We start from the raw sequence: 27,144 nt of genomic DNA, 5'->3' as shown, positions 1-27,144 counted from the left end.
ATGCTATAGAGGATTTATATAGTTATGAAAATATAGAAGCGTTGTTGTGTTATGATGATTATTTGGAGATGTTGGGAGTTTGGAGTTTAATTGGGAGTGTTTTGTATTCACATGTTTGGTGAGCTCAGTTTTTAAAGGGAAATTCTTACAATTTTTCCCAATCTATTTTTCAAAAAAAAAAAAAAAAGAGATGAAAACGAAATGAAATGATTATCTAATAAAAAAAAACAAAAACATATTACTCGCCAAACTTGTGAATACTCAATTACTTCTAATTCATAATCTAATATTATGATTTGTATGTTAAGTTAAGATGGTGTCTCCGGCACCGAATGTGGCATCCGTCGTCGGGTCTCACGGGACTGGGCGGAGGGTGTTACATTTAGTGGTATCAGAGCATAGGTTTAGGCGGTTCTAGGACTATATGTGTATATATAGGTAGGAATTTAATTGTTTGGAAGTGAGAGTATGAGTAATTTAAGTTAAATACATGCCATATTGGTTTGAATTGAAAACAACCAGCCATTGGAGAATGGTGTCATAGTAAGCAAAGTATATATTGAGGTTACTACTGATGATTAATGGTTATGTCCTTCTGGACCATTTGAATGAATTCTTCTTGGAGAGAATTCTTAGAGAATAAGGGATAGGGATTCGATGTGGTGGTTATTAGAGATGAGATATTATTGAGGCGTTAAGGATTTGTGTTCTTTTTCTTGAGTTGATATGATTTCTAAGTGTTATAAGTATATGTTGAGATTTGCCTTTTGAAAATATGAATTTTAATTTCGAAATTGATTTGTATCCATGATATTGATAGTATGATTGACTTGTGGAAAGGTTTGTTTACTTTGAATCCATAAGAAGCATACTTTTCTTTAGGTTGCTTATGGATAAATGATTTTGCTATGAGGATTTTCCCTTCTTTTGAAAACTTAGGATATAAAAAAAAAAATTAAAATTAAGTTTTCAAGTGTGGTTTTATAAAGTTTTGATAAACGAAAAGATTGTTTTATAAATGAAAATGAATTCACTTGTATAGATTCATGAACTTTGAAGTATATTGGTTTACGAATTAAACATGAAAATGACATTTCTATATAATTTTAAGTGTGTAAGATGAAGTGTGAACTTGTATTGTTGTGTGCACAAGAAGATATGTTAAGTTATGCATGATTAAGATTATAAGTATTAAGTTGAAGTTAAATGATGAAAGTATGCTATGTTTATTTAATACTTGTTGAATGTGAAATGCATACATAAAATGCATGAATATGTGTATAGTGCCTGTAGAAGAAGTATGGTGAGAATGAGTGCTAGTATTATCTAATAAGAGAACTAAATGATTTCGATCTAAGGACAATAGAATCTATTTAATTAGAGTATTGATTTTAGTATATGTATTTGATGAAGTTTACATGATTTTGGTTAATGGAATTTATTATGACTATTGAGATAAGTATTTTTCTGGATATGATATATATATTAATTGGTGTATTTACATAAATGATATTTGTAAGGTTTAAATGATGAATGATTTGATTTGATTTGCTACAATAATGGGTGATAAATATTTTTCATAAGAAATACTGTTGGTGGAATGAAACATTGTTTAAAGCCATTTATGAGAAGTGATTTTTACTTATGAGAAATAATTACTACTTGGAGGAGTAAAGTATATTGTCGTATTCATCAGGGATAATATAAATTACTATGGCTATAAGAAAAGTAAATTGTGATTCTTAGGAAGAAATAAATTACTTAAATCTTTATGAGCCTAGTAGTGGATCTTGTATGAATTGTGGCAGCTTATGGTTTAATATGGTATAAGTATGAATTAAATTCAACGAGTTTTAGTCCTTTGATGTTTAAAATATTTGGTGAATTCGAGATGGTATGTAAGTTATAAATAAAGATTTTTGTTTAATGAGAGATTCTATGATCCGAGAAAAAGTAAACGACTCCTACAAAGAAATTAAGATAATTATGTTATATAACTATTGGACCATGATAGTTAAGTGAATTAATGAATGACATCGAACATGGAGAGATAGTTGTCCAACTAGTGAATTGATGGTATCCCAATAACTTAGATAAGTAAGTATGGATCTAGTCATGTTATTGTATGAATATTAAGAAAAGAATCAATGACAGAAATGTGAAGGAGTATGAATTAGTATGATTGAAATGAGAAGAGATTCATTATTTAGAGTTTTTGAAAAATTAGGAATCATGGTTATTAAGATTTGATGGAAATAGAAATAATGGTGCATCATAGTATTTACATGATAAGAATTTCTATACTTTGGGATTTCATGAATATGTAAAAAAAATTTGTGGTTCGTGTTGATCTCACTATGCTTATATGAAAATAAATTCTAAGCCAAAATGATTCATTGTTATGATAGAAAAGATTGGTTAATAGTTAATATAAGTATTTACAAGTTATGGATTTATGTGAGATATCTATGATTAAAAAAAAAAAAAAGTGGAATTGCTATGATTTAGTGAGCTCTATTTGGATGGAACTACCAAATCATTATGGACAAATGGTCAATTTGGAATAGTCTATATGGCACATTGCATGATTTGCACAAATTTGTGATTGTGTATGACTACGTTTATGTATTGAGATGTGGACCTTTGATTTAATTTTCTCTTGAGTGGAACTTGCAAGTATGCATGTATGACTATATGTATATATGCATGACAGTGTTTGAGATTAAGTATCATGTTGGAATGAAGTTGTTGATATTGGTATGAGAATAAGCTATATGATCTCAGGATATGTTCATATAATCTCATCATGCTTTATGAGAATTTACTTTATGCAAATCTGTGAATATGATATTTAACCGAGATGCCTTGATATGTATCTGATATGATGATATGTTTGGTATGGGAGTTATATAGGTCATTGGATTGAGTGCTAGATAGAATAAGAGACGTTTATAGATTTTTTCTTGTAATTGAATTAAAAAGGATATTAAGGATCTAATAATTAGTTTGTATGCATAATGAGTTTATGCTATAATTATGAGATTAAAATTTTTAAATAGGGAATGGTTAAATTTGCTAATATGGATGTTCATTTGGGAGAATCAAGTATAGAACACAAGGATAGTAAGTGCGAGCCGATTAATGAAGAATTAAATTGAGTCAAAAAATATTATGAGAGTTGTAATTGTTTAATTCAGGTGAATTTCGAGGACGAAATTCTTTAAGGGTGGAGAGCCTTTTAACAAAGATAAGGGCAAGACTAAAGCTTGAGAAGCTTTGATTAAAGCTTATTAAAGCTTGTTTGGAAGGTTAGTGTTCATAAACACAATTCCTTTGTTAAAATTTTTGATTTTGTGAAGTGTATACTATTTTGTGAAAATTTGGAATTTTATATGAAATGATTTGATTATTGAACTTTGGTGGTGTAACTGTGTTCTTGGGAAATTTCTAAGAATGCTTATATGTTGAATTGATGAGGAAAACATTTTCTTCTTCATCTTCCAAGAGTGACAGAATCTATTGATGAATAAGGCCTTAAGTTTTCTTATTATTCTTTGTTGGTTTATGCTCTTAGGATGATGTTTGATGAGTATTTAGTATGTTGTAGAAATCTCTACCTTGTATCTTTGTCTTTCATGGTTAAAGTAAGCTGAATTTGGGAAAAAGTGTTATTGGGTGAGATTAAGGACTAGTTTTTGACCATTTCAATTTTCCATTTGTGTCTAAGTCCTTCATGAAAGCTGTAGGTCTACTTCTTAGCCTTCCAAACAATCCTCTTGGGTCCAATTTGGAGATATATAGCTCAAATTATGATTGAAACACCCAAACTGACTCTGTTATGTTGGGCCATATGCATCACTGAATTGAGTGCCCATTTTGACCACTATAATGACAAGATTAGGTTCTGAGTTCTTCATGAAAGTTGTTGCCCTGTGTGTTGAGACTTCTATGGTTTTGGATTGGTTTAATTTGAGTGTTTGGTTAAGTAGGAATTTAATAAACATTGGACTTAGTTCTGCTGAATCGGGTCTGGACTGTTGGTTTGTGTTCCTAGCTTCTGTTTGCCACCTTACACATTGATCTGGGCTGTGGTCCCTCATAACATTTCTAGCATTTTGTCTTAGATTTCTAATGAATCTAATTTCATTCAATTTGGAGACCTATAACTCAAGTTATGTCTTAAAAACACAGCAAATGTCAAGATTATTTTAATGCTGGAAATTTTCTATGCCTTGACTCATAGGTTTATTTGGATAAATGTATGTATGAATCATTTGTGATGAGGTTCTCTTGATTATTTGTATGTTTGAGGATTGATTTGACAAAAATAAGATATAAGTTTGAAAAGTGTTATTGTGGATATGTTTAAATGGATATAAATGGGAAAAATTGTTGGAAATTTCGGGATAAAGTGTGGAATTAGTTTAGATAATGCATGATGAGGATAGAAATGGATACCTTGGTGCATAAGAGTTATGTTAGTATGCTTGGTTGGAGAAGGAAATTCCTCCCCTTGGTTTTCATTAAGAGGCCAAACCATTCTAGGGTGATAAGGCTTACTTAATTATTTTTTTGTATGGTATAAGTATGACATAAGTATGATTATTTTGATAACTTTCATATGTTTAGAGTTTTAAAAAAAATAGGTATTTAAGGTGTATGTGCTTTGAATTTTGAATAAGGAAAATATGATAAGAAGTTTCTTATGATAAATTTCATTATGATGTTAAGAAAGTTTTAAAAGAAAAGGAATTTATGAGAAATTTTCCTATACTAAGTATATATATATATATATATATATATATATATATATATATATATATATATATATATTTTTTTTTTTTTTTTTTTTTTTTTTTTTTTTTTTTTTTTTGAAATATTTCCTTTGAAGAATGTGGTAATTTTTGTAAGTTGTAAGTTGAGAAATTTTGAAATGATGGGTGTTAAGTAATGAAGTGTTTTTGATTAAGAATTTTGACTAAATAATAAAGTCCTTTGTGAAAGAATGATTTTGATTTGGGCTCTACTGTGCATGATTGAAATATGGTATGATGAGATTGATTTTGTTATGTGAAGCTATGATCATATGCTAGGGTTATCAGCCCTTATAAATAGGCGGATGCGCTTATTTGTGTGATGGGGGTGGTGCTTTCATAGACCACGATTGTGTGATGGGGGTTGCGCTTTCATAGGCCACGATTGTGTGATGGGAGTGGCGCTAACATAGGCCACGATTGTGTGATGAGGGTGGTGCTAACATAGGCCACGATCAAATCTGCTTATGTTCATTATGTATTAATACGAGCCTTAACTAAAGAATGAACATATTTATATTTATAATCGTCTTATTGCTTTCAAAGTATTTGAACTAAACAAATGAGATCATATTATTTTAGTAAACCTTACTTTGAAAATTAATAATTATGTTATCAAATGAATTTTCAAAGCATGATATTCCGGTACATGGTTCTAAAAATAAATAGTATATGTATTGGTATAATAAATATGCAAGTAATGAATTTATGAGTTGAAAGAATTAAATTCTTTATGTTATTAATTAATAGTTTATTTGATATTTCTTTTGCTATAAATGTATATATATGTTGAAATTTAATGATCTTATGTAATTTGTATTTTAAGTAAGTTGTCATCGCAACTTTAGTAAGTATGTGAATTATGAGCACCATTGAGTTTTATACTCAGCGCGTTGATTTTTGTCACGCGCAAGTTAAAGACTGTGGTTACTGCTTAAAGACTGTGGTTACTGCTTGAAGACTAGAAGAGTAGCATCAGAGCAGAAATGACAATTGTGGTAGTAGTACATTGAGCTTTATGTAATCAAGAATTATGGCATATATAAGTATTATATTTTCGGAGATTGTGTTATTTGAATTATAACTTAAGCATGTAACTAGCAATTATGTTGGTGTATATATTCGGAGATAAGCATAAGATTCATTAAATGATTGAATATAAAATATTTCAAGAGAGTTGGTATGATTAGTTTATTAAGACTTGATATATATACTGAATGCAATTAATTGATGAATATTAAAATGCTATTGAGGATTTATATAGTTATGAAAATATAGAAGTGTTGTTGTGTTATGATGATTATTTGGAGATGTTGGGAGTTTGGAGTTTAATTGGGAGTGTTTTGCATTCACATGTTTGGCGAGCTCAGTTTTTAAAGGGAAATTCTTACAGTATTTTTGTAGGATTTTTCCCAATCTTTTTTTCAAAAAGAAAAAAAAGAGATGAAAACGAAATGAAATGATTATCTAATAAAAAAAAAACAAAAATATATTACTCGCTAAACTTGTGAATACTCAATTACTTCTAATTCATAATCTAATATTATGATTTGTATGTTAAGTTAAAATGGTGTTTCCGGCACCGAATGTGACATCCGTTGTCGGGTCTCACGGGACTGGGTGGAGGGTGTTACATACAAAGTTATTCTTGGTCATGAGAAATTAAATTCTCAAACTTCGCCTACTAACTTTTGAAGTATGGTTCTCTAAATCCATAAAATTAAATCTTTTCAACCAACTTAACCCTTTGGATGGGGTACTTGAAGTAAATTAATGGACTCCCTAAACATGCAATCAAGTCTCTCACGTGGCAACATTAATGAACCATCTAACATAACTACCTCGTTTGACATTAACCCACCTGAAATATCACAATCTTTTGAGATAATAAAACCAAAATCGTTCAATTGTGAATAAGCTAATTTTTATTTATTTTCATCGTTTGATTGCGATTCTTTGAATTCACGAGCATTCCCATTTATATGAATATGTTGATCTCGTCTTATAAAGGTAATCTCCTTTCAATGGAGTTAGGACAAGTGTTCCATTCCTAAGCCCCTATCAAGTAGTTGGGATAACATTAAAATGGGTTTTTGATATTGTAGTTGGAACTACCTTTCAGATAAAACATAGTTTTAGATATTTTCGAGAAAAAAAAAAAGTTTTGGAGCACTGTTTAATTTGTATCCACATACCCCAAAAATGGAAACGCAAAAAATATTGCAAAATGATTTTTTTTTTTTTTTTTATCTATTAGGAAGTCCAAATATTCCCTTTATTCTTATAGTTAAAGAGGTCTCAAACCTGAAACCTTCTAAGTTCTATCTATGTGAAAAGGCTAATCAAATTACACTTATTTGGTGGAAAAAATAGGTTACATATATAATCTTATATAAAAGTTACTCTCTCTGTCCCAAAATATAAATCGTTTAAGATTTTTGCACAAGGATTATGGAAGTAATTAATTCTCCTAGATTATAACAAACTCAAGGATAATTTGATTAAATTATCCTTTATCTTAAGACCAATAGTTGCTTGCGAAGTATTTTTTGTATTTAGTATAAACAAGGGCAATATTGGAAAAGCATCATTTAGTACTTTTTAAAATATATAAAACGACTTATATTTTGGGACAAAATAACAAACTAAAAAGAACTTATATTTTAAGACAAAGAGAGCATATTTTATATGAAGATACGGATATATGAAAACATTTTCAGAATGCCATGCGTGGGTAAGGATTTTTATGCATCTTAGATTAGCATATATAAAATTCATCTGAAATATAAGACTTTTAATTAATGTTTCTAACAAAGTACTTTTTTCCATACTAATCTTGTCAGGTAACATTAGTTATTTTTATAGTTATTAATTGTTTAATTAGTTGTCAGTTGTTTATTAGAGTTTCATCAAACATTAAAAGAAATAATGTCTCATAATCCGCTCCCTCAAATTCAATATTAGTGTAAATACTATACCACCGAATACTATAAATAATGAAAAATAGAATTTTGACCTAATTAAATACTATAAATTATATTAAATGCTGTTGTCCAACAAGGCTACAGCTAAAAAATAATAATCCAAACACATCTTATATTGATCTAGCAGTATATATTAAAATTATAAACTTTAATAAAAGGTAATTAATATCTTGAGTAAATCCACAGAAAAATAAGTTTGCAGACACTTTCCCTCTTCATGTTTAGTTTCATTTCATCCGACAATAAATCTAGAAAAGAAAAACTCACAGGAACATGAACCATAAAGACAAAGATCAAATCAATACACAAAAATCATTCGTGGTTGGAGAGAAATTAATTATATAATAACACAAAATAAGTTTATAATTAATTAATACATGAGAATTAAAGTAGGGACAATAATATATAATTAATTGAACTTGGAAAACACATGCTTGACCACATAATTAGCAATGATCTGATTTGTTTTCTGTGTGGGATGGAAAGAATCCCAAAACACATACTTGTCTGCATCTGTGCATGAAAATGCACCATTTCTGGCACATGCATATCCCATCTCATACATCCCTGTTGCACAGCATCCCGTTGAAGTCACCTCAAATCCTAAAAATAACAAAAATGGTTCAAATTAAATCGATTCAGTTAAGTTTGATTTACATCTAAAAAAATTAGTATATTCATTTTGTATTAGTTTTGATTAACTGGATTCACTAAATGCTTACCCCCTACATACGTATATAGAAAAAAATATAATATTGAGAATGCAAAAAATTATATGTGAAACTTGAAGTTGATCTAATGTCATAGGCCTAAGGAAAATTATAAGGCCATGGGAGACGAGAATAATATGTTGGATGGTAGACAGTCGAAGGGCATGCTAGCGGAGACTCAGCATAATGCTTTCTGCTGCTCCAGGATTGGTATGCAGGACCGACCCTTAAGTGAGCTAGGTTGCAGACATCATCTATACTCTAGTAAGAGGAGATGATATCCCCATAGGAAAAGAGCTTTGTGGGCACTATAGGGCCAAACGCCTATAGTGTGCATCTCTCCATAGGTAAAACTTTCGGTATAAAACAGTTCTATGCCTTCCATGCCCCAAAGGCCTTGAATCTAGAATCGAATATGCTAAACCCTTATGTATATTGCAAGTCGAGCCTTTATAATCATATATTATGTTAAGACCCTCAGAAAATACGTGGCTGGCCTGCCGAGTGACATTTGGTACCAAAGCAAATACAAACCTGCATGCATCTATACTAATTGATATATGATCTGTGAACTCATTAAATATCCATCAACCACTAAGTACACTCACCCAGGTTTGATGCTGACTATTAAATGCAACAGTACTGTGATATCTCTTCAGGATTTCTAAGTTGAAAAAAGAATTTGTGTATTTTTAATAAAAAAAATCCAATGTTCAAATTAAGCTATCTGTTTCCCCCTACAGTAATTTCTGATGAACTGAGAGGATAAAAAATTAAATGAAGTTGATACAAAAACTTATCAAACAGGACTTATAAAGCTAAATGCTTACCATAGACTGAAGGATATTTGAGGATTTGCAAGAAAATGTAAAATGGGTTTGCGAAAACCAATTTGATTCCAGGAAGTTCTTTGTTAAGCTTCTCAACCAAACTGTTTAACTTGCCATTAAACTCCACAGCCACATCATTATAGCTCTGAACACAATCATAACCAGCCATAACATTTGTAGTTCTCTCTAATGGCATACACCCCATTGGAGGTAAACCTCCAAGGGATATTTTTCTAGCACCAAAACTATAAAGTTTTCTTATAAAATTTTCAGCAATTCCTGCAAGATAAACTTGGTATCGTCCAATGCTATATTGAGATGATCTGCCTCCTGGAATCGCATAATAGTTCTCTACAAAATCATTCGTTCCTATGCTTATTAAGTGCAAAGCCTCTGTTATAGTTTCTCTAGCTTTTGTTTCTCCTTGATAAGCCCTTAGTCTCTTTTGATAGTTCTGGTAAAACTCCAGTTGCTGCCAAAAGGGTATCACTGACTGAAAAAAAAAAAAAAAAAAAACAAAAAGAGTGTAATTTGATTATTGGGTTTATGGCTCAAATGCACTTTCGCAAGTTCATTAATACTATATTTGATGAGCCGTAATAAAATATAAATTTATATTAAAAATGTCTTTAATTATATTACACTGCGTTCTACCGTGGCAAATAAATATATACTTACTAGGACGTCAGAAGTGGCAGTGTCATAGCCAGTAGCAGCAGAAGCAAAAGTAACTCCAACAGCAAAATCTGAAATATTGTAAGCTGGATCTAAAAAGGCTGGTATTGTTGGTTTCAGCCCCATAGCCTCTGATATAAAATCAGTAGTAATTTTACCATTGGAAAATCTCCCGGTGGGCCGGCCGCCTTGAAAGTCCCTGCCATACGGCTCAAAATTGCTCCTTGCCATCGTTGGAATATAATCATTATTTCCAGCATCAACTGATGAATCACCAAAAACTATAATTGCTGAAATTTTGGCATCAATCTTATAAGTCTGTAGTAGTAAAATTTGAACTAAAAATACCAAAAAATTGTATCTTTTTGCCATAATCTTTTTCCGTCTCTTGTGTTAATTATGAAGGGATCGTGATGACAAATAAATATATAGTGGTGGAAATTAAAGCATGAAGGAGAGAGGTGGTTGGCTAATTTAATTATTACTACTGAAAAAAGAGGTATTCAATATAGGTGCCAAATATATTATGAAGGGATATTTTATGCATTTACTCCATTTTCCATGAAAAATCTAATAGTGCTTTTAATTTTTATTTTGATTCCTAGAATAAATTTATAAAATTATACCTATTGAACACTTTAATTTGTAAAATTGATCTATTAAAAACTTAAACTTGTAAAATTTAATCGCTTAAACATTTGTTGGGTAGTTAAAATTTATAAAATTATTATTTTTTAAAATTATATTAATAATACATCAAATCAATATTTTACATATAAAAGTTAAAATATCTTAAAATTATTTTTGTTAATGTAAAAGTGTATAATGTTACTGAAATTTGTAACTTTGAACCTACAATGTGTCTCTCACAAAATTTGTCTTGAAATGTATAAGGATAAATTAATTTATGCATTTAAAACAAAAATCTTCCTTTATATATATTCAATTAAAGGAAATAAACATTACAATTTGAAAAAACAAGAAACAAATCAAATTCAATTTATAATCTATTGAATGTACATTTAAATTTTACAAATAAAATTTCTAATAACAACAATGATAATATGATAATTATAATCTTCTAATTATAATTTATTTTCTAAAATTTATTATTTTTATTATCAATAATTATCTGATATATTGATTAATTAAATTAAAATTAATTTCTCAACAGGGTAAAACTACTGTAAATAATAGAAAATTTCTCTATCTATTATTTAATATAAACCGTCTATTATCAAGTCGTATATGTATCTACCATTAGACTATTCCTTGGTATGCATGTAAACCGTTGGATTTAATTATAATAATTAATACTTGCTACTTATAAGTTTGGTTAATAATATATTAATAATATTATTATTTTTATTTAATTTTTATTATTAAATATAAAATTATTTTTATGAATAAAATAAAATTTTCAATTCAATATTTTAAAATGTATAAATTAAAAACTTTGATTCTTTCATTAAAAAATAGATTTAATTTTTTCTTTAATATTCTAAATAAATTAACTATAAAAAATAATTTTAATATTATTATTATTAAAGTGATATGACCTTAATTAATTACTTAAACTCTCGCTTAATTAACATAATGTTATGTATATGGACAATTTATTTATGTATCTTTCACTTTATTTTATTTGAATTAGTTTTTTTAATTCTCCTTTACCTAATTTTTAACATTATAAGATATTTCAAGAACAATAAATTGTGATTAAAATTACTTAAATAAATTTCATCAAAATAATTATTAAAATAAATAAAATAATTTATAGAGATAAAAGAATAGAGAGAAAATAATAGATTTGTATTGATTAAAAAAAAAAGTAAAGCATACAAAAAACTAAAGTAAATATATTCAAAAATCATGATGTATAACTTTTATTTTTAATATATGAGTTAAAAAGAAATTTTTCCTAAGCCCAAAAAAGTATCAATCAACTAGTTGGTTTTCTTATTTACGTGAGAATTGAAATATCTCGATTTCAAATCGTTTCGACCATAAGTATTTTCATCAATTTGATGAGTCAATGAAAAGGCTACCTTATTATATTATTTTGACCTATTAAACCTCTCAATGAATAAAAAAAAAAAAAAAAAAAGTAGGCTACTATGTCAAATGGCATACAAGTATAACTTCTTTCCTTATGCAGAATTCAAAGCCTCCTAAAAGCCAATTGTGGTATGGTTGTTCTTCTTATTTTATGTGAGGAGTGAGAGGTTTTGAATTTGAATTCTCTCAATTATAGGTGTTTTCACTATTTTGATGAGCAAAGGGGAGGACTACCCTTTGTTGTGTAGCCTGCAGTGTTATTTCGGCCATAAAAGCCTCTTAAAAATTTTTTTTTTTGGCCATCAGTTACTATATACAATATATATTATACACTTTGCACTATTGGCAGTAGTTATCTCATGAAGAGCAGTAAAATTCATTAGAAAAGCCATTAAGGTATTACAACCCTCCATGTGAGTAATACAAATTTGAATCAATGGACAACTTAACAAATGTCAGAAATAAGGTTTCAAATAAAATAAAATGTCAAAGAGATTTAGAAATTAACACAATATTAATTTTGGTAAAAAAAAAAAAAAAGTAATACTAAGAGTAACCTTAAAAATGAAAAGCTTTTATGCTTCAACCATTACGACCGGCAACGGCAACAATGACCGGCAATCGATTTACACTAACGATGGTGGCAGTAACGGTGATGGTGACATAAGAAATGACAACAATGCGATGATGAACTGGCGATGAAGGAAGTGGCGACGAAAGAAATCACGATAATGACAGTAAAAAGCGACGACCACATTAATAAAGGCAACAATAAAATGGTAAAATAGTAAATGAATACTAAAAATGACATTATCTTAATATTTAAAGTCAAACTGACATTTTTTAAAATAAAATTTTAAAATATATATTTATTGCGATATTCTTTGAATTAAACGTTTACAAATTTGAATTAAGCACATAACATGTTAGAATGTTAAATTATAAGTTTTAATGATAAAAATAAAACTGTAAAATTTCATTTATTAAATAAGTAATATACATAAATTAAAGTCGTACTTATAAGTCATCAATAACTTCAAATTCAAATCACCTGTTTACCATATATAGTTATCAATCAATTCAACGATCTATTTGTCATGAATCAATTCAACCTGTTTCTTAAATTGCAAACTCTATTCAGTTATGGTTCATTTTCTAGAGACTTTTCTCAGCTGGGCTAGCTGCGAGGATCAACATATGCAAAAACACCTAGTATAGAGAGGAAGAGAATAAATGTTGTCGTAACATTTGGTTGCAACTACCCATAAAAATCAGAACTGTGTCTCTTTTGTTCAAGTTACCAAAAAGTCTTTCAAATCTTTCCAACAAAAAAGGAGGTGTTGCCTTTATTATTAGTTAATGCTTCATCTTGTCATGAGAAATTTGCTAACATTGTTCCCTACAACACTTTACCTTTCCATACAATGTATGTAGTTTATTTCAGTTTTCACACTAGATGAGAATTAGTTGGGAAAAAAAACAGATAGGGTAATCAGATTTTGCACAAATAATATATAAGTAAGGACTTTAATTTTCAAATTTACACTATTTAATCTTTACATTATAAGTTCCAATCATTAACTAAGTAATTGTAAAATATCAAAGGTGCCTCTAAAAATAATTAATTACTTATGTAGTTCTTATGGTTTGCTGAAATATATTAGTAAGAACCTCAATTTTCATAATTTTGCATTACCTAGTCCACTATATCGGAATTATCATTTACGTTGTTTTTGATATTTTATAACCATTTAACAGAAAATTAACCGTTAAATCTTATAGTGTAACAAAATTTTAATATAATGATTAAATAGTGTAATTTGGAAAATTAAGTCCTTACGAGTGTATTTGATAAAAATTTAGGGATTATATAGTAATTACCCAAAAGAATCTATTACCAAAATTTAGAATTTTGATTTCTTGTATTATAAAGACTTTATCATTAAACCAATAAGAAATTTTAATTTAATTTTGTATTAAATTAAAATTTTTTATCAGCAAATTCAATTTATTTTCTTAATATGCCACAAAAATCTTAATTTATCCAAGCAACTATCCCAAGCCAATAGACTTTCCAATACATCCAAACTTAGCCTGGAAAAATTAAGTGAAAAAATCTGAAAGAAATATAGAAGAATAGATGAAAGAGCATCGATCATAGTGTTTCTTCTTGAGATAAGAATAGAAACAAGTATATCAACATTCGAATGAAAGAACACACAAGTTATAAACTTAAAACCATACCACAAAAGGTTTCATGGTATCAATACCCTTTTTAGCTGAACAATCTACAAATCGATTGCATTCTCTGTTTACATGCTCAAAATCCACTTTGACCAAAGAAAATATTCAAGAATCAAACTTATTAAAACGAATCCACCATTGTCAATTTCATTTATCTATTTGAGAGACCTAACAAATGACATTTTTAGTGTTTGATTCAATAATTAAAGATAGAAAATTATAGTTAGAATGACAAAACATCTCAACTGTCTTCAAAATTGTCAATACTTCAGCTTCATTACAGTCAAAAATTCCCACTAATAGAGATACAACTCACCAAGCTTAGAGAATTTCTCAAAACCCCATCAAGACAAGCCAGACCTGATTTTCCTCTCGCAGCCCTATCAACGTGGGAAGTTCTTACTAGGAGTGGGAGAGTTCTAGATGTGTCACCGTCCACTTAGAAACATATATCAAACTATGCATGCCAAATTAAAAATTAATTAATATGCCTTTATTTAATTTGATTTAATTAGGTTTTATCACTCTCCTTTTTTTTTTTTAGTACATCTAATAAACCACAAACGTGTAAAGAAAAATTTAAACTTTTAATGTCTTATATTCTAAAACACACTTAGCAATTAAATTATTAATCTAATGATGATTTTTTTTCTCTCCCTTTGAATGTGTAGAAGAAAAGTTTTCAAAATTTCCATCTACTATTATGATTGAGGTTTTTATGTTTTACCAATTTGAAGTTGCAAGGAGTGTTACCTAAAATTTCAAATATAAGCCTAAATATCAAAATATAGAAAATGAGAAAAAAAATTTGTTTATTATAAATATGAATCTAGCTACTCTCTATATGTGTTTTTTAGAAAAAAAAAAAAATAATGAGTAACTAAGAATTATTATTTTTTAAAAAATGACCTAATTATGCTACTGGTTACTGAACTCGTCACTGAATTTTATTTTGTTGACCATAAAACTCCAATATTAATTTGTTGGACAAGCTTGATCATATAGGCTACTTGAACACGAGGGCAACATAAAATAGCAATATTTGCTCTTTTTATAAGGATTAAGAAAATGATTAAAATTTATTGATTTTTTTAAAATATAAGGTATAATGTCTAAATTGACCTTCTTAAATGTAAATATAAAAATAAATTACTCTAATAAATATAGATAAAGTTGGAAAAAATAATTAATATAGTCTAAAAATTCTAAATGAATACTTAAAGTGTAATAAGATAAAATCTTTATTTGTTACCATTAAAATGAAACGGACGGAATAATATGAAAGTAGCCAAAAAAATCCACCCTTCTAAATAATTAAGAGCACCAGCCCAAGCTCAATAGTATGCAGCCTTTCCAAGACTAATCGGCTTAATTTCACTAATCATTTCTAAAGTTATCATTAATAGACAATGAGACGTTGGGCGATGATATTTCCAGAGCTAAACATGTGAATGCCAAATCAAAATTTTTTGGTTCGGACTAAATCACCCTTTCTACATTTCATTTTTTCTACTTATCCTACAATTAAAACCCTAATTTTCCATTTTCATAAACTCATTTTGATTTCTCCCTTAATCCAATTAACAACAACAAGCTTTGGATTTCATTTAAGCGAATTCGTTTTTGAACGAACATGAGCCAAACACAAAGAAAACCCTAAAACTCAAAAACAAAGAAGCTGTCGTTCTAAATCAAAGAAAACCCTAAAACTCAAACACAATATTTTCTATTTATACCAAACCCACATACCATACCCATTTCCACTTAACCCAAACCCATCAAATAAGCCCAACTAACCCATTAACCCATATAACAACCCATTTTACAGCTGTAAATCAGTTACATGAGGAAATGTACAATACAATAGTCCCTAAAATTAGAATATACACCACACTTGTAAATATAAATAGAACATAGTGTACAGCTTTCAAATCAATTGAAGAAAGATACAAGTTCTTCATTTTTTTTTGCGTTTTTGTTCATGGTATCAGAGCCTGATCTGGTATCTGAAATACCAAAGCTTCATTCAAGATTTTTCTCCTGAAATCAATGGCAGACAATACTAATGAAAACACAAATACTGAATTAGAAACTTATAAAGTTTCTGCATCTGAAAACTCAGCTTCAAACCTCATAAATATCTCCTTGAATGGCCGGAACTTCTTGTCATGGAGCAGATCTATGACCATAGCCTTAAAGGCTAGAGACAAGTATGAATTTGTCACTGGTGAAGAACAAGAACCTGTAGCTTGATCTCCATTGAGAAAGAGATGGCAGAGAATCGACAATTTGGTAACATCCTAGATCTTAAACTCTATTTCAAAAGATTTGGTTGAAGCATTTCTGTATTATCAAACTTCCAAGGATCTTTGGAATGAACTGTCCACTAGGTATGGTGAATCTAATGGACCTATGATTTACCAAATAAAAAAAGATATTTCAGTAACTGTACAAGGCAACCAAACAGTAGCTAATTACTACACAAAACTTAAAAAACTCTGGGATGAATTGGCTTGTTTAAGGCCCATTCCCAAGTGCATCTGTGGAATTGTAGAAGGATGTACCTGTGGTGTTATGAGAGCAGTTTCAGATCTAGATGGAGAAGAAAAACTCATGCAATTCCTCTTAGGACTAAATGATACATATGACAATGTTAAAAATCAAATCCTGCTTATGGATCCATTTCCAAGTATGAGTAAGGCTTATTCAATGGTGCTGAGTGTTGAAAAACAGAGGGAGGTAAATACTGTGATCTATGATTCAAGCGAGAATAGCAGTGCAATGTATGTGCAAAAATCAAGCTACAACAACAAAAATACAAGTCATAATTACAGATCTAAGATTGACAAGCATTGTGATCACTGCAATGGGACTGGTCACACTAGAGAAACCTGTTTTAAACTAACTGGTTATCCAGATTGGTTTACTGAACTCAAAAAGAAGAAGAAAATTCAAGCACATTATGGCCAAGCAAGTGATGCACAGCTGAATGCTAACTCAGGAGGCAATGAAAATGATGTGTCCAGGATGGTGAGAATGGAGATCCAGCGTGCATTCAAAGATAAAATGCAGTATGATGATAAGGCAGGAGACACACCTATAGCCAATGCAGTCAGTTTTGCAGGTATTGTTTCTTTTTCATTATAATGTGCATGATAAATGTGAATTAGTTCCATGGATTATTGACGCTGGTGCAATTGATCATATGACATACATGCATCATCTATTTCATACATTAACCAAATTACCCAAACCTAGAACAGTAACATTACCTGATAACTCCACCAGAACTATAACACATATTGGCAAGATCAAAATACAAGACAGATTGGTATTAAAGGATGTGTTATATATACCAACATTCAAATGCAATTTATTATCTGCATCAGCCCTTGCAAAAGACAATGCACTATCAGTGAAAACACTACCTGACCACTGTTTATTACAGGATTTGCAGACTGATGAAGTAGTAGCCATTGGCAAGTTAAATGGAGGCTTGTATTTTCTTGATAAGAAGTGTTTTGTGCCTGTTACTAGTACTAAAGCTCTACTTACTTGTACTACACATGATGATCATTTGAGACTATTATGGCATCTTAGATTGGGTCATATTTCTATGGCTAGACAAAATCATGTAATGAATCTTAATACAAGCAGTGGTACTCTTACCTGTAATGTTTGCCCTCTTGCAAAACAACAAAGATTACCGTTTTATCCAAGTTGTAATAATGCTAAAGGCATATTTGATTTAGTACACATTGACCTATGGGGACCTTATCCAATTACTTCTTTAACTGGTGCCAGATATATGCTCACTATTGTGGATGACTATAGCAGATACACATGGGCCTACATGCTACCAAACAAACAACAAGTCCACTCAATCCTTGACCACTTTACCAACCTAATAGACACCCAATTTCATACCAAAATCAAAACAATAAGGCCTGATAATGGTACTGAGTTTGTGAATAATGTAGTGAAGACATTATTTCTTTCTAAAGGAATTACACATCAACTATCTTGTCCTTATTCCCCACAGCAAAATGGAAGAGTGGAGAGAAAACACAAAGAAATTTTGAATATTGGAAGAGCTCTACTTTTTCAGGCTAAATTTCCTAAAATTTTTTAGTCTGAAGTTCTCCTATCTGCAGTTTACTTGACAAATAGAGTGCCTTCTGCACTCTTAGAATGATTAAGCCCTTTTGAAAAACTACACCAAACAAAACCAGACCTGACACACTTGAAAATTATAGGTTGCCTATGTTTTGCAACCAATACCAAACCACACAAAGACAAGTTTGATCCTAGAGCTAAACCATGTGTATTGCTGGGTTATGGGGCTCAACAGAAAGGTTACAAGATTTATGACATGCACACTAAGCAGATTGTTTACTCAAGGGATGTTATATTCAAGGAAACAATTTACCCTTTCCATCACAACACCCCTCTTGAGTCTTGTACATTCAATATACCAACATGTTTAGAAGACAATAATCCACCAATCCCTCACCATACAATCCCACCTACAGATATGCCTAACCAAGACCAAATTGACCAACAAACTACACCTACATATGACCCAGAAAACCAACAAATCACCCAGACAGACCATAATCAGACATTACACATAGACCAACCAGTTACATCACTTAGAAGAAGTACAAGAAATTCCAGACCACCTGTATGGATGATAGACTATGTAACAAATTGTGCAAATTCCAGTCACAAACCTTTTTCACCCTATTCTCATGCATATGTATCTTTTGCATTTAATGTCAACAAAGTTCATGAGCCAATGTCATATCATCATGCTATTTCTAATGAAAATTGGGTGCAAGCAATGCAAACTGAACTGCAGGCTTTAGAAGACAATGGTACATGGGTCTTAACTGAGTTACCTAAAGGGAAACGGGCCATTGGATGCAAATGGGTCTACCGAGTCAAATACAAACAGGATGGGACTGTAGACAGATACAAAGCTCGCCTGGTTGCTAAGGGGTTCAATCAAAAACTAGGCATCGATTACAATGACAGTTTTTCTCCTGTTACTAAAATGGTGACTGTGAGAATTTTATTTGCTCTAGTTGCTAAATATCAATGGAATCTCCACCAACTTGATATTAACAATGCCTATCTACATGGTTTTCTTGATGAAGACATCTACATGCAACCCCCAGCTGGCTATTTTAAAGCTTCTAAAGGCCAAGTATGCAAACTGACTAAATCCCTCTACGGTCTCAAACAAGCAGGCAGAATGTGGAACCAAGAATTGACTAATACATTACTACAGTATGGATTTCAACAATCAATGAATGATCACTGTCTATTTACCAAAGGAGAGGGCAAAACATTTCTAGCACTTATTGTTTACGTGGATGATATTTTGGTTGCTGGACCTGACCTTCAACTCATATGCAACATCAAAGAATTTCTTCATTCCAAATTTACTATCAAAGACCTCAGCCATGCAAGATTTTTCTTGGGTATTGACATCCTTTGGTCCAGTGATGGCATATATTTATCACAAAGGAAATTCATTCAAGATATGCTGTTAGATTCACACATGCAGCACGCCAAACATGCTTCCACACCATTAATACAAGGTCAAAAAATTCATGCAGACATGGGACCCTTACTCACAAAACCAGACAGTTATCGTAGACTAGTGGGGAGATTACTTTACCTGAGTTTTACCCGACCTGACATTACTTACTCAGTTCAACAATTATCTCAGCACATGCAACAACCCTGTCAGGGTCACATGGTTGCCGCCTCTCATGTTCTACGCTACTTAGCTTCCACCACAGATTTGAAGTTATTCTTTCCTACCTCTTCAGCGCTTGATCTCCAAGCGTATTGTGATGCTGATTGGGGGGCTTGCATTGAGACTCGCCGGTCCCTTATTGGTTACTGTGTTTTTCTGGGTAACTCGCTCATATCATGGAAAACAAAAAAACAAACAGTGGTTAGTCGTTCATGTAACATCCCTTCCCGGTCCACCCGTAAACCCGAATAAACCGAGCCGAGACGCTACAAACTGGTTGACTGTATGAACTGTATGCTGAAATCATAATGTATAATGAATCTAATATCATGCTGAAATTGCTTATAGTAATAATGTACTGAATATTTACAAGACATGATACTAATTACAAAATGGATTGGGCCCAACTGTGTGCCCTGTACATACCATAAAAGAATAACAAAATGAGTTTCTACCCTGAAGACCGAGTCTTCTACAGATGAACGGCAGCAGTTGTAAACGGACCCTCTACGGACTAGTCTCAAAACCTGCGAGTTAAACAGGTAACTCGCTGAGCAAATAAAGCTCAGTGGATATCTCAACATAAAACAACAATAAACACACATATAAGCAAAAAGCATTATGTAAGCACATATAATCACACATAACATGCGGCTTTCATTTTACCTTCATGATCTTTCTTACTGTTTATTGTACTGTATGATTCATGCAAGAGCAAGTTAAAATATCTGTATGGCTCCATAAGGTTATAGTGAAACCGAAGTGATAAGATAAACTGTATGAAACTGGATGAAACTGTATGCTATAGGCCCCGAACCGGATTTGCCTATGCCAATATTGTCCGTTTTGGTGCCCCTAACCGGATTTGCACCGCACGGTTTAATCATATCCACTCAACGGCCTGTAGCCGGAGTTCCAAACTGTATGGGGCGCAGATCTGCTATTCTATGTCGTGACATAGCCTTATCTACATGGTTTCTACCCAACCTCAATGGAGCTTCATATTAGCATATCAACAATGTAACACAATAGCACATAAATGGTTTTACAACTTCATAGTTCATCATATTGATTTGAGTTCACATCATATAAATACTTACATGTTGTTTTAATCCATGTTCTTATGTTGTATTTTTGTTGTAAAATGATTGGATGCATGCATGTTGAGCAAAGGAATGTAATTACATAGCAAATGAAAGGCAAAAGAGTGTTCTGGCTCAAGTCGCGACCGCGTATGTGAAAGTCGCGAGCGCAACTTGTGCATCCTGAGAGTCAGTGTGTTTCTGGCTGCAGTCGCGACCGCGCAGCACAAGTCGCGAGCGCGAGATGAAGTCGCGAGCGCGCTTGTGTGATTCGCGAGCGCGAGATGCGCACACTGAGAGTCAGAGAGCTTCTGGCCAAAGTCGCGACCGCGCATGTGATCCTCGCGAGCGCGAGTTGTGCAATTGAGAGTCAGAGAGCTACCTGACTCAAGTCGCGAGCGCGCAATGGGAAGTCGCGAGCGCGCAATGGGAAGTCGCGAGCGCGACGTGCTTTCCAGCATGCGCGAGCGCGCGACGTGATTCTGTGCAGTCTGTATTCTTTTGGCCATAACTCTCAATATACAACTCCAAATTGAATGATTCCAAAACGCGTGTAAAGCTTACACAAAAAGGAACAAATAACTCTTCTGTTACAATTCCTAATTCCATCATTAAATGGGTTCAAAATCAAGATGAAGTTGCTGGTAAAATTTCCAGCAAACTCTGTTTCCACTTCATATATTCATCCCCTGTTTTCAACATAAACTCAATACCTCCCCTGTTTTCTCACCACTACCATTCTCCAACACAAAGCAATATATTGTCTCAATAGCAACACACCACAAAAATTCTCATGCAAGGACAATAATAAAAATCAAGAGATATCAGACCTTTACTCCAAAAACGCGTGAGCTCTGTTCTAACTTCTCTTCTCTACACTCTTTGAACTTCCTTCACCTAGAATAAAAATTCTTATCACTTATCTACGATATAACTCAATTAGAGGTTGAATAGCATAAAGCTTCAAGAAATTCTACTTACTTGGAGAACTAGAGGTTGCCTTAATGCTTAACTACCATGAAAATGGATGGAGAAGGGAAAGAGATGAAGAGAAAGATGAAGGAGATAAAGAGGAAGATGAAGATGAAGAAAACGTTGAAGATGAAGGTGAAGAAAATGAAGAACGCAAGGTCAAATGGAAGGCTCGTATACTTCCCAACCATCTCTTTAATTGTATGATGCAATTACCAAATAAGACCTACATTTCTACATGTTACCTTTTAATACCTCAACTTAATATTCTAAGGCAAGTAAATCCACTTATAAACCCATTCTACCCCAACCGGGTTTGGTTCAACTCGACTCAACTCAACTCTATGCAAAGACTCGACTATGCAAAGACTCGACTCGGTAGGATGTCACAGTTCATCCGCAGAAGCAGAATATAGATCTATGGCTAATACAGTGTGCGAAATCATTTGGATTGACAAAATACTTACAAATCTACAAGTCAGAGTACAAAAGCCCATACCTTTATTCTGCGACAACCAAGCGGCGCTACACATCGCCGCCAACCCAGTTTATCACGAGCGAACCAAGCACATCGATATCGACTGCCATCTCATTCGCCATCACATTCAAACTGGTTTCATTGAAACAAAACATCTACCTTCCGCGTCTCAACTTGCTGATATTTTCACCAAAATGTTACCCATTTCTCATTTTCGTCTCATGACTGTCAAGTTGGGCTTGGTTTCCTTACCACAGCTCCAACTTGAGGGGGGCGTGAACGAACATGAGCCAAACACAAAGAAAACCCTAAAACTCAAAAACAAAGAAGCTGCCGTTCTAAATCAAAGAAAACCCTAAAACTCAAACACAATATTTTCTATTTATACCAAACCCACATACCATACCCATTTCCACTTAACCCAAACCCATCAAATAAGCCCAACTAACCCATTAACCCATATAACAACCCATTTTACAGCTGTAAATCAGTTACATGAGGAAATGTACAATACAATAGTCCCTAGAATTAGAATATACACCACACTTGTAAATATAAATAGAACATAGTGTACAGCTTTCAAATCAATTGAAGAAAGATACAAGTTCTTCATTTTCTTTTGCGTTTCTGTTCAGTTTTCCTACAACTAAATCTTCTATTCTTGAGCCAATACTTTTATATATTCTATAATTGAATTCTAATTGCGATGCTTTTTAAATTATGTAATCTGTAGTTGAATATAGAATCGTTATTTTAATTTATTTCTCAAAGTCTTGTCTTTTCTTGTAATCATTTAGACGGGATATTCAAAGTGATTATTTCGATTTGTTTAAATTTCAATTTATAATATAAAACATCAATTTGTATAATAATAAAAACCTAACATATCAAAAATTTTAAATTCTAATGATAAAAAGATGTTGGAGATGGCACGTAGAATTAAAATTCTTGCTCTTAACTATTTCAATAGCCCATAAAAGAGAGATATTTATTTTTTGTTCAAGAGGAAATATAAATAGAGAAATAAAAATTTTAAAAAAAAAAAGAATTGAAGTGACAAGTGAGAAAATGAGGGGAAAAATAAAAATTGTGTTATGGTATAGATTAAATCTCATGGCTTATGCACTATAATGATTAAGAAAAAGATATTATTTTCATTTTTTGTGGAAAGGCCAAAATAAATAAATATAGATAGATAAAATATTAGAGAGAAGTGAACATAAAATGTAGTACATTTATATATAATAATAGCTTCATGAACAAAACTAAGATTGGTAATTTAAGAGAAGTGGGAAAGAAGTGTAGGGATCAAGTCATCTGCGATAATTTGATTAGCCTTTTCAGTGGGATGAAATGCATCCCAAAATACATATTTATTGGCATCTGGACATTGAATTGAATTTTCATTGCAGAGGTAACTCATTTCAAATGTTCCTGTTGCACAACATGCCACGTCTGTCACCTCTATTCCTGCCAATCATTCAAACACACTTATTAACTTCTCAATAAATAAATTGAAAATTTGTTTATTAATTTGAACATATTGGAATGTATATGATGTTTTTTTTTTTTTTTTTTCTCATTTTCCCTGTGTTTGAGAAACCTTAAATGGCATGCATGCATTGTTTGCTTCCTCTACTAGTATCACCAAGTTATTGTTAATAAGTAGTTGGTGTGAGCCTTTATGAGAGTAGCTGCCCTGGGTCCAACCAACCAACCCATACCTATCAAATTTACTTCATTTTTCCCTCTTTCAAGTGGCATCTTTGATGTAGTTTCTATCACTAGTTCAATTAGTGTTTTTACTTCTTTATTTTTTTTTTATCTTAGAAGTGGTTTACTCAGACAAAGTTTAGAGTTGATAGAGTTTAAGTGATAAAATTTAATTTGATTAATTATTACAAAATGTGTGTCTATTTTCGTTTGATAGAGCTACTTTTAGCATTTACCTTTTTTTTTTTTAATATTGAGGGGAAATTCGAACCTAGATCTAATGATTAATCCGATTAGGGGTTTAATCACAGTTAATACTCTTCGTCTTTTTCTGTAGGTAAGTTTAGTGGAGATCAAACCCGAAAACTCTTCCCACATGTCCAGTCTATATTGCCAGCTCAACCACATCCCGTAAATTGATATAAAATTTATTATTATTATGGATAGTGTATTTTTGGCTTTAACTTTATCTTTTCTGTTTGATCCTTATAAAGAGAGACATTTCACATGATGAATCAGAGTAGATATTATAATATCTTATAAACAACTAGACTCACTCAACTTTTTTTTTATTACCTATATCTCTCCTTCCCACCCAACTTTTCACAGCTAATTAAGTAGAACTTGTTTCATAGACAGAGATATATAAATATACTAATGTGCATTGATGGACACAGGAGGGTTGTCAAGTGCTAAAATTTTGAAATCTTAGTTTTAGTAATGTTAAATATGTGATTCTTTTCTCGACACTTATGTTTCGTCTTCAAAAATATTATAATGAATTTAAAATTTATACTCTTATTTGAAATTATAAATCCTGTGTCCGTCACTGCAGTGCACATGTGCATATAATTTTGAACACATAATTAAATGAAGGAATAGAGCTTGCTTACCGTATAGACGAGGTCTTCTAACGATATCATAGAAACGATCATAAACGCTTCTTGTAAACAGCAAGTTGAGTCCAGGAAGCTCCTTATTCAAATATGAGACCAAGTTCTCCAATTTCCCATTAAATTCTAAAGCCACATGATTGTACTCTGGTAAACAATCATGGCCACCCATAATATTTGTAGTCCTCTCCAATGGCAAACAACCCATTGGAGGAAGTCCAGTTAGTGATATTTTTCTGGCTCCAAGATTGTAGAGTTCTGCGATGAAATTTCCAGCAATTCTAACAAGAAAATCCTCATATTGTTTGATGGTGAATTGAGATCTTCTTGTTGGAAATGTGTAATAATTTTCTAGGAAATCATTTGTTCCTAAGCTCATCAAATACAATGCCTCCCTTATTATGGTGTCTGCCTTCTGTTTCCCAATATAGGCTCTTAGTTTGTTCTGGTAATCTTTGTAGTAATCTAATTCCTTCCATAAGGGTATCACATTCTGCAAGTGTAATAATATGATATTTTAGCATAAAAATTTTACCGACACACCCATAATTGAAAAATAATTAAATATATGTACTAATGGAGAAAAAAAAAACACTTCATAGATAGATAGTTAATCAAGTGAGGCCTGTTTATCTCTTAACTAAATCACAAGTATTTTTACAAATTTGATGAGCGGGAGAAATATCCCTTTTGTATAGCCCGAAACACTATTTCAGCCTATCAAATCTCGCAACAAATAAAAAAAGAATCACTTCATACGTGGAATGTTATTATTGAAAAAAATTTGACAGCTTTCACGCTATTTCAGACTATCTAATTATATTTTAATTAACACTTTCGTCTTTTTATTTTTGAGAAATTATAATATTTATAACATTTGTTTAAACTCATTTTTCCACCTTAAAATGCTAACTATTTGGACAAAAAGGTATGCTAATAAATTTAAGCAAAAATTAAAGATGTTATGGCAATTTCTTAATATCGAAGAGGGCTAACATTGTCATAATTTAAGATCCCAAGCATCTTTTACTCCTCTAAAGATAACAAAGAAGTAAATTATTTAACAAAAAAATAAAAATAGAGAGACTTACCAGAACTTTGGCAGTTGCATTGTCATAACCAGTTCCAGCAGAGGCAAAACAAACACCGGTAGCAAAATCAGAAATGCTATACATTGGATCTAAGTAAGCTGGTATAGACGGCTTCAGACCGAAAGCTTCAGATATGAAATCAGGAGGTATACGACCATTGCAGAAGCGTCCGGTCGGCCGGCCGCCTTCGAAATCCCTGCCGTACGGCCTGAAATTGCTTTTGAGAACTGTGGAAATCAAATTGTTGTTTCCAGCATCGACCGTTGAATCTCCAAACACTATGATTGCTGGAACTTTAGCTGTTGTTTCAGCGACTAGTAGTGCTAAGAAGAAGAAAATAAGAATTTCTATATACCGCAAAACCATTTTCTATTTATTAAGAAAGATTCGGTATAAAGATTAGTTGGAGACTGGAGTGGAAATGGAAACAGAACTTATAAGACCTTGATGGGAAAAAAGGTATTAACAAATGAGGAAGTTTGGTGGTGTTTTAAATTTAGTGGCCTGCAGAGCATTTAGAGTTTCTCTGTTATATATTGTAGAGTGGTACTAATTAGGTTGGCAAGAATGAATGTAATATATATATATATATATATAAATTTAAGTGAAAAATATAAAAATATATAATGTGGTTTTGAATTTTTAACTTTTATTTTATTTATTTATTCATAAACAAGGTTTGTATTTGATTTTGTTAATGATTAAGAATTGGTACTATTTCAAATCTTTAATTACCAAGTGGTATTATTATTCCAATTTCACATTACTATAAATTAATGGTATTAGAAACGTTCTACATCCCTAATTGTTAACAAAATTAATAATTAACAAAA

The 27,144-nt window shown here is 31.4% G+C and overlaps 2 protein-coding genes across 2 annotated transcripts; both read right to left on the bottom strand.

Annotated features, from left to right (window-relative positions):
* Nucleotides 1-8,120: 8,120 nt before the first annotated feature.
* On the bottom strand, nt 8,121-10,421 carry LOC105640875 (GDSL esterase/lipase At2g04570). The gene is made up of 3 exons (XM_012225277.4): nt 10,017-10,421; nt 9,339-9,831; nt 8,121-8,401 (listed from the first exon to the last, which is right to left on the bottom strand). The coding sequence occupies exons 1-3, from the start codon at nt 10,383-10,385 to the stop codon at nt 8,208-8,210; spliced, it is 1,056 nt and encodes a 351-aa protein (XP_012080667.1). The 5' UTR covers nt 10,386-10,421; the 3' UTR covers nt 8,121-8,207.
* A 13,407-nt stretch (nt 10,422-23,828) lies between these two features.
* On the bottom strand, nt 23,829-26,856 carry LOC105640876 (GDSL esterase/lipase At2g42990). Its single transcript, XM_089719671.1, has 3 exons — nt 26,312-26,856; nt 25,221-25,713; nt 23,829-24,084 (listed from the first exon to the last, which is right to left on the bottom strand). Exons 1-3 carry the CDS (start codon nt 26,675-26,677, stop codon nt 23,894-23,896), a joined length of 1,050 nt encoding a protein of 349 aa, XP_089575797.1. The 5' UTR covers nt 26,678-26,856; the 3' UTR covers nt 23,829-23,893.
* Nucleotides 26,857-27,144: the final 288 nt, after the last annotated feature.

Source organism: Jatropha curcas, chromosome 3, assembly GCF_041381405.1.
Source record: "Jatropha curcas cultivar XTBG-Jc1 chromosome 3, XTBG_Jcur_1.0, whole genome shotgun sequence".
Taxonomy (NCBI): Eukaryota; Viridiplantae; Streptophyta; class Magnoliopsida; order Malpighiales; family Euphorbiaceae; genus Jatropha; species Jatropha curcas.
The sequence above is the reverse complement of the archived record's forward strand: the minus strand, read 5'-3'. Positions and strand labels throughout refer to the sequence as shown.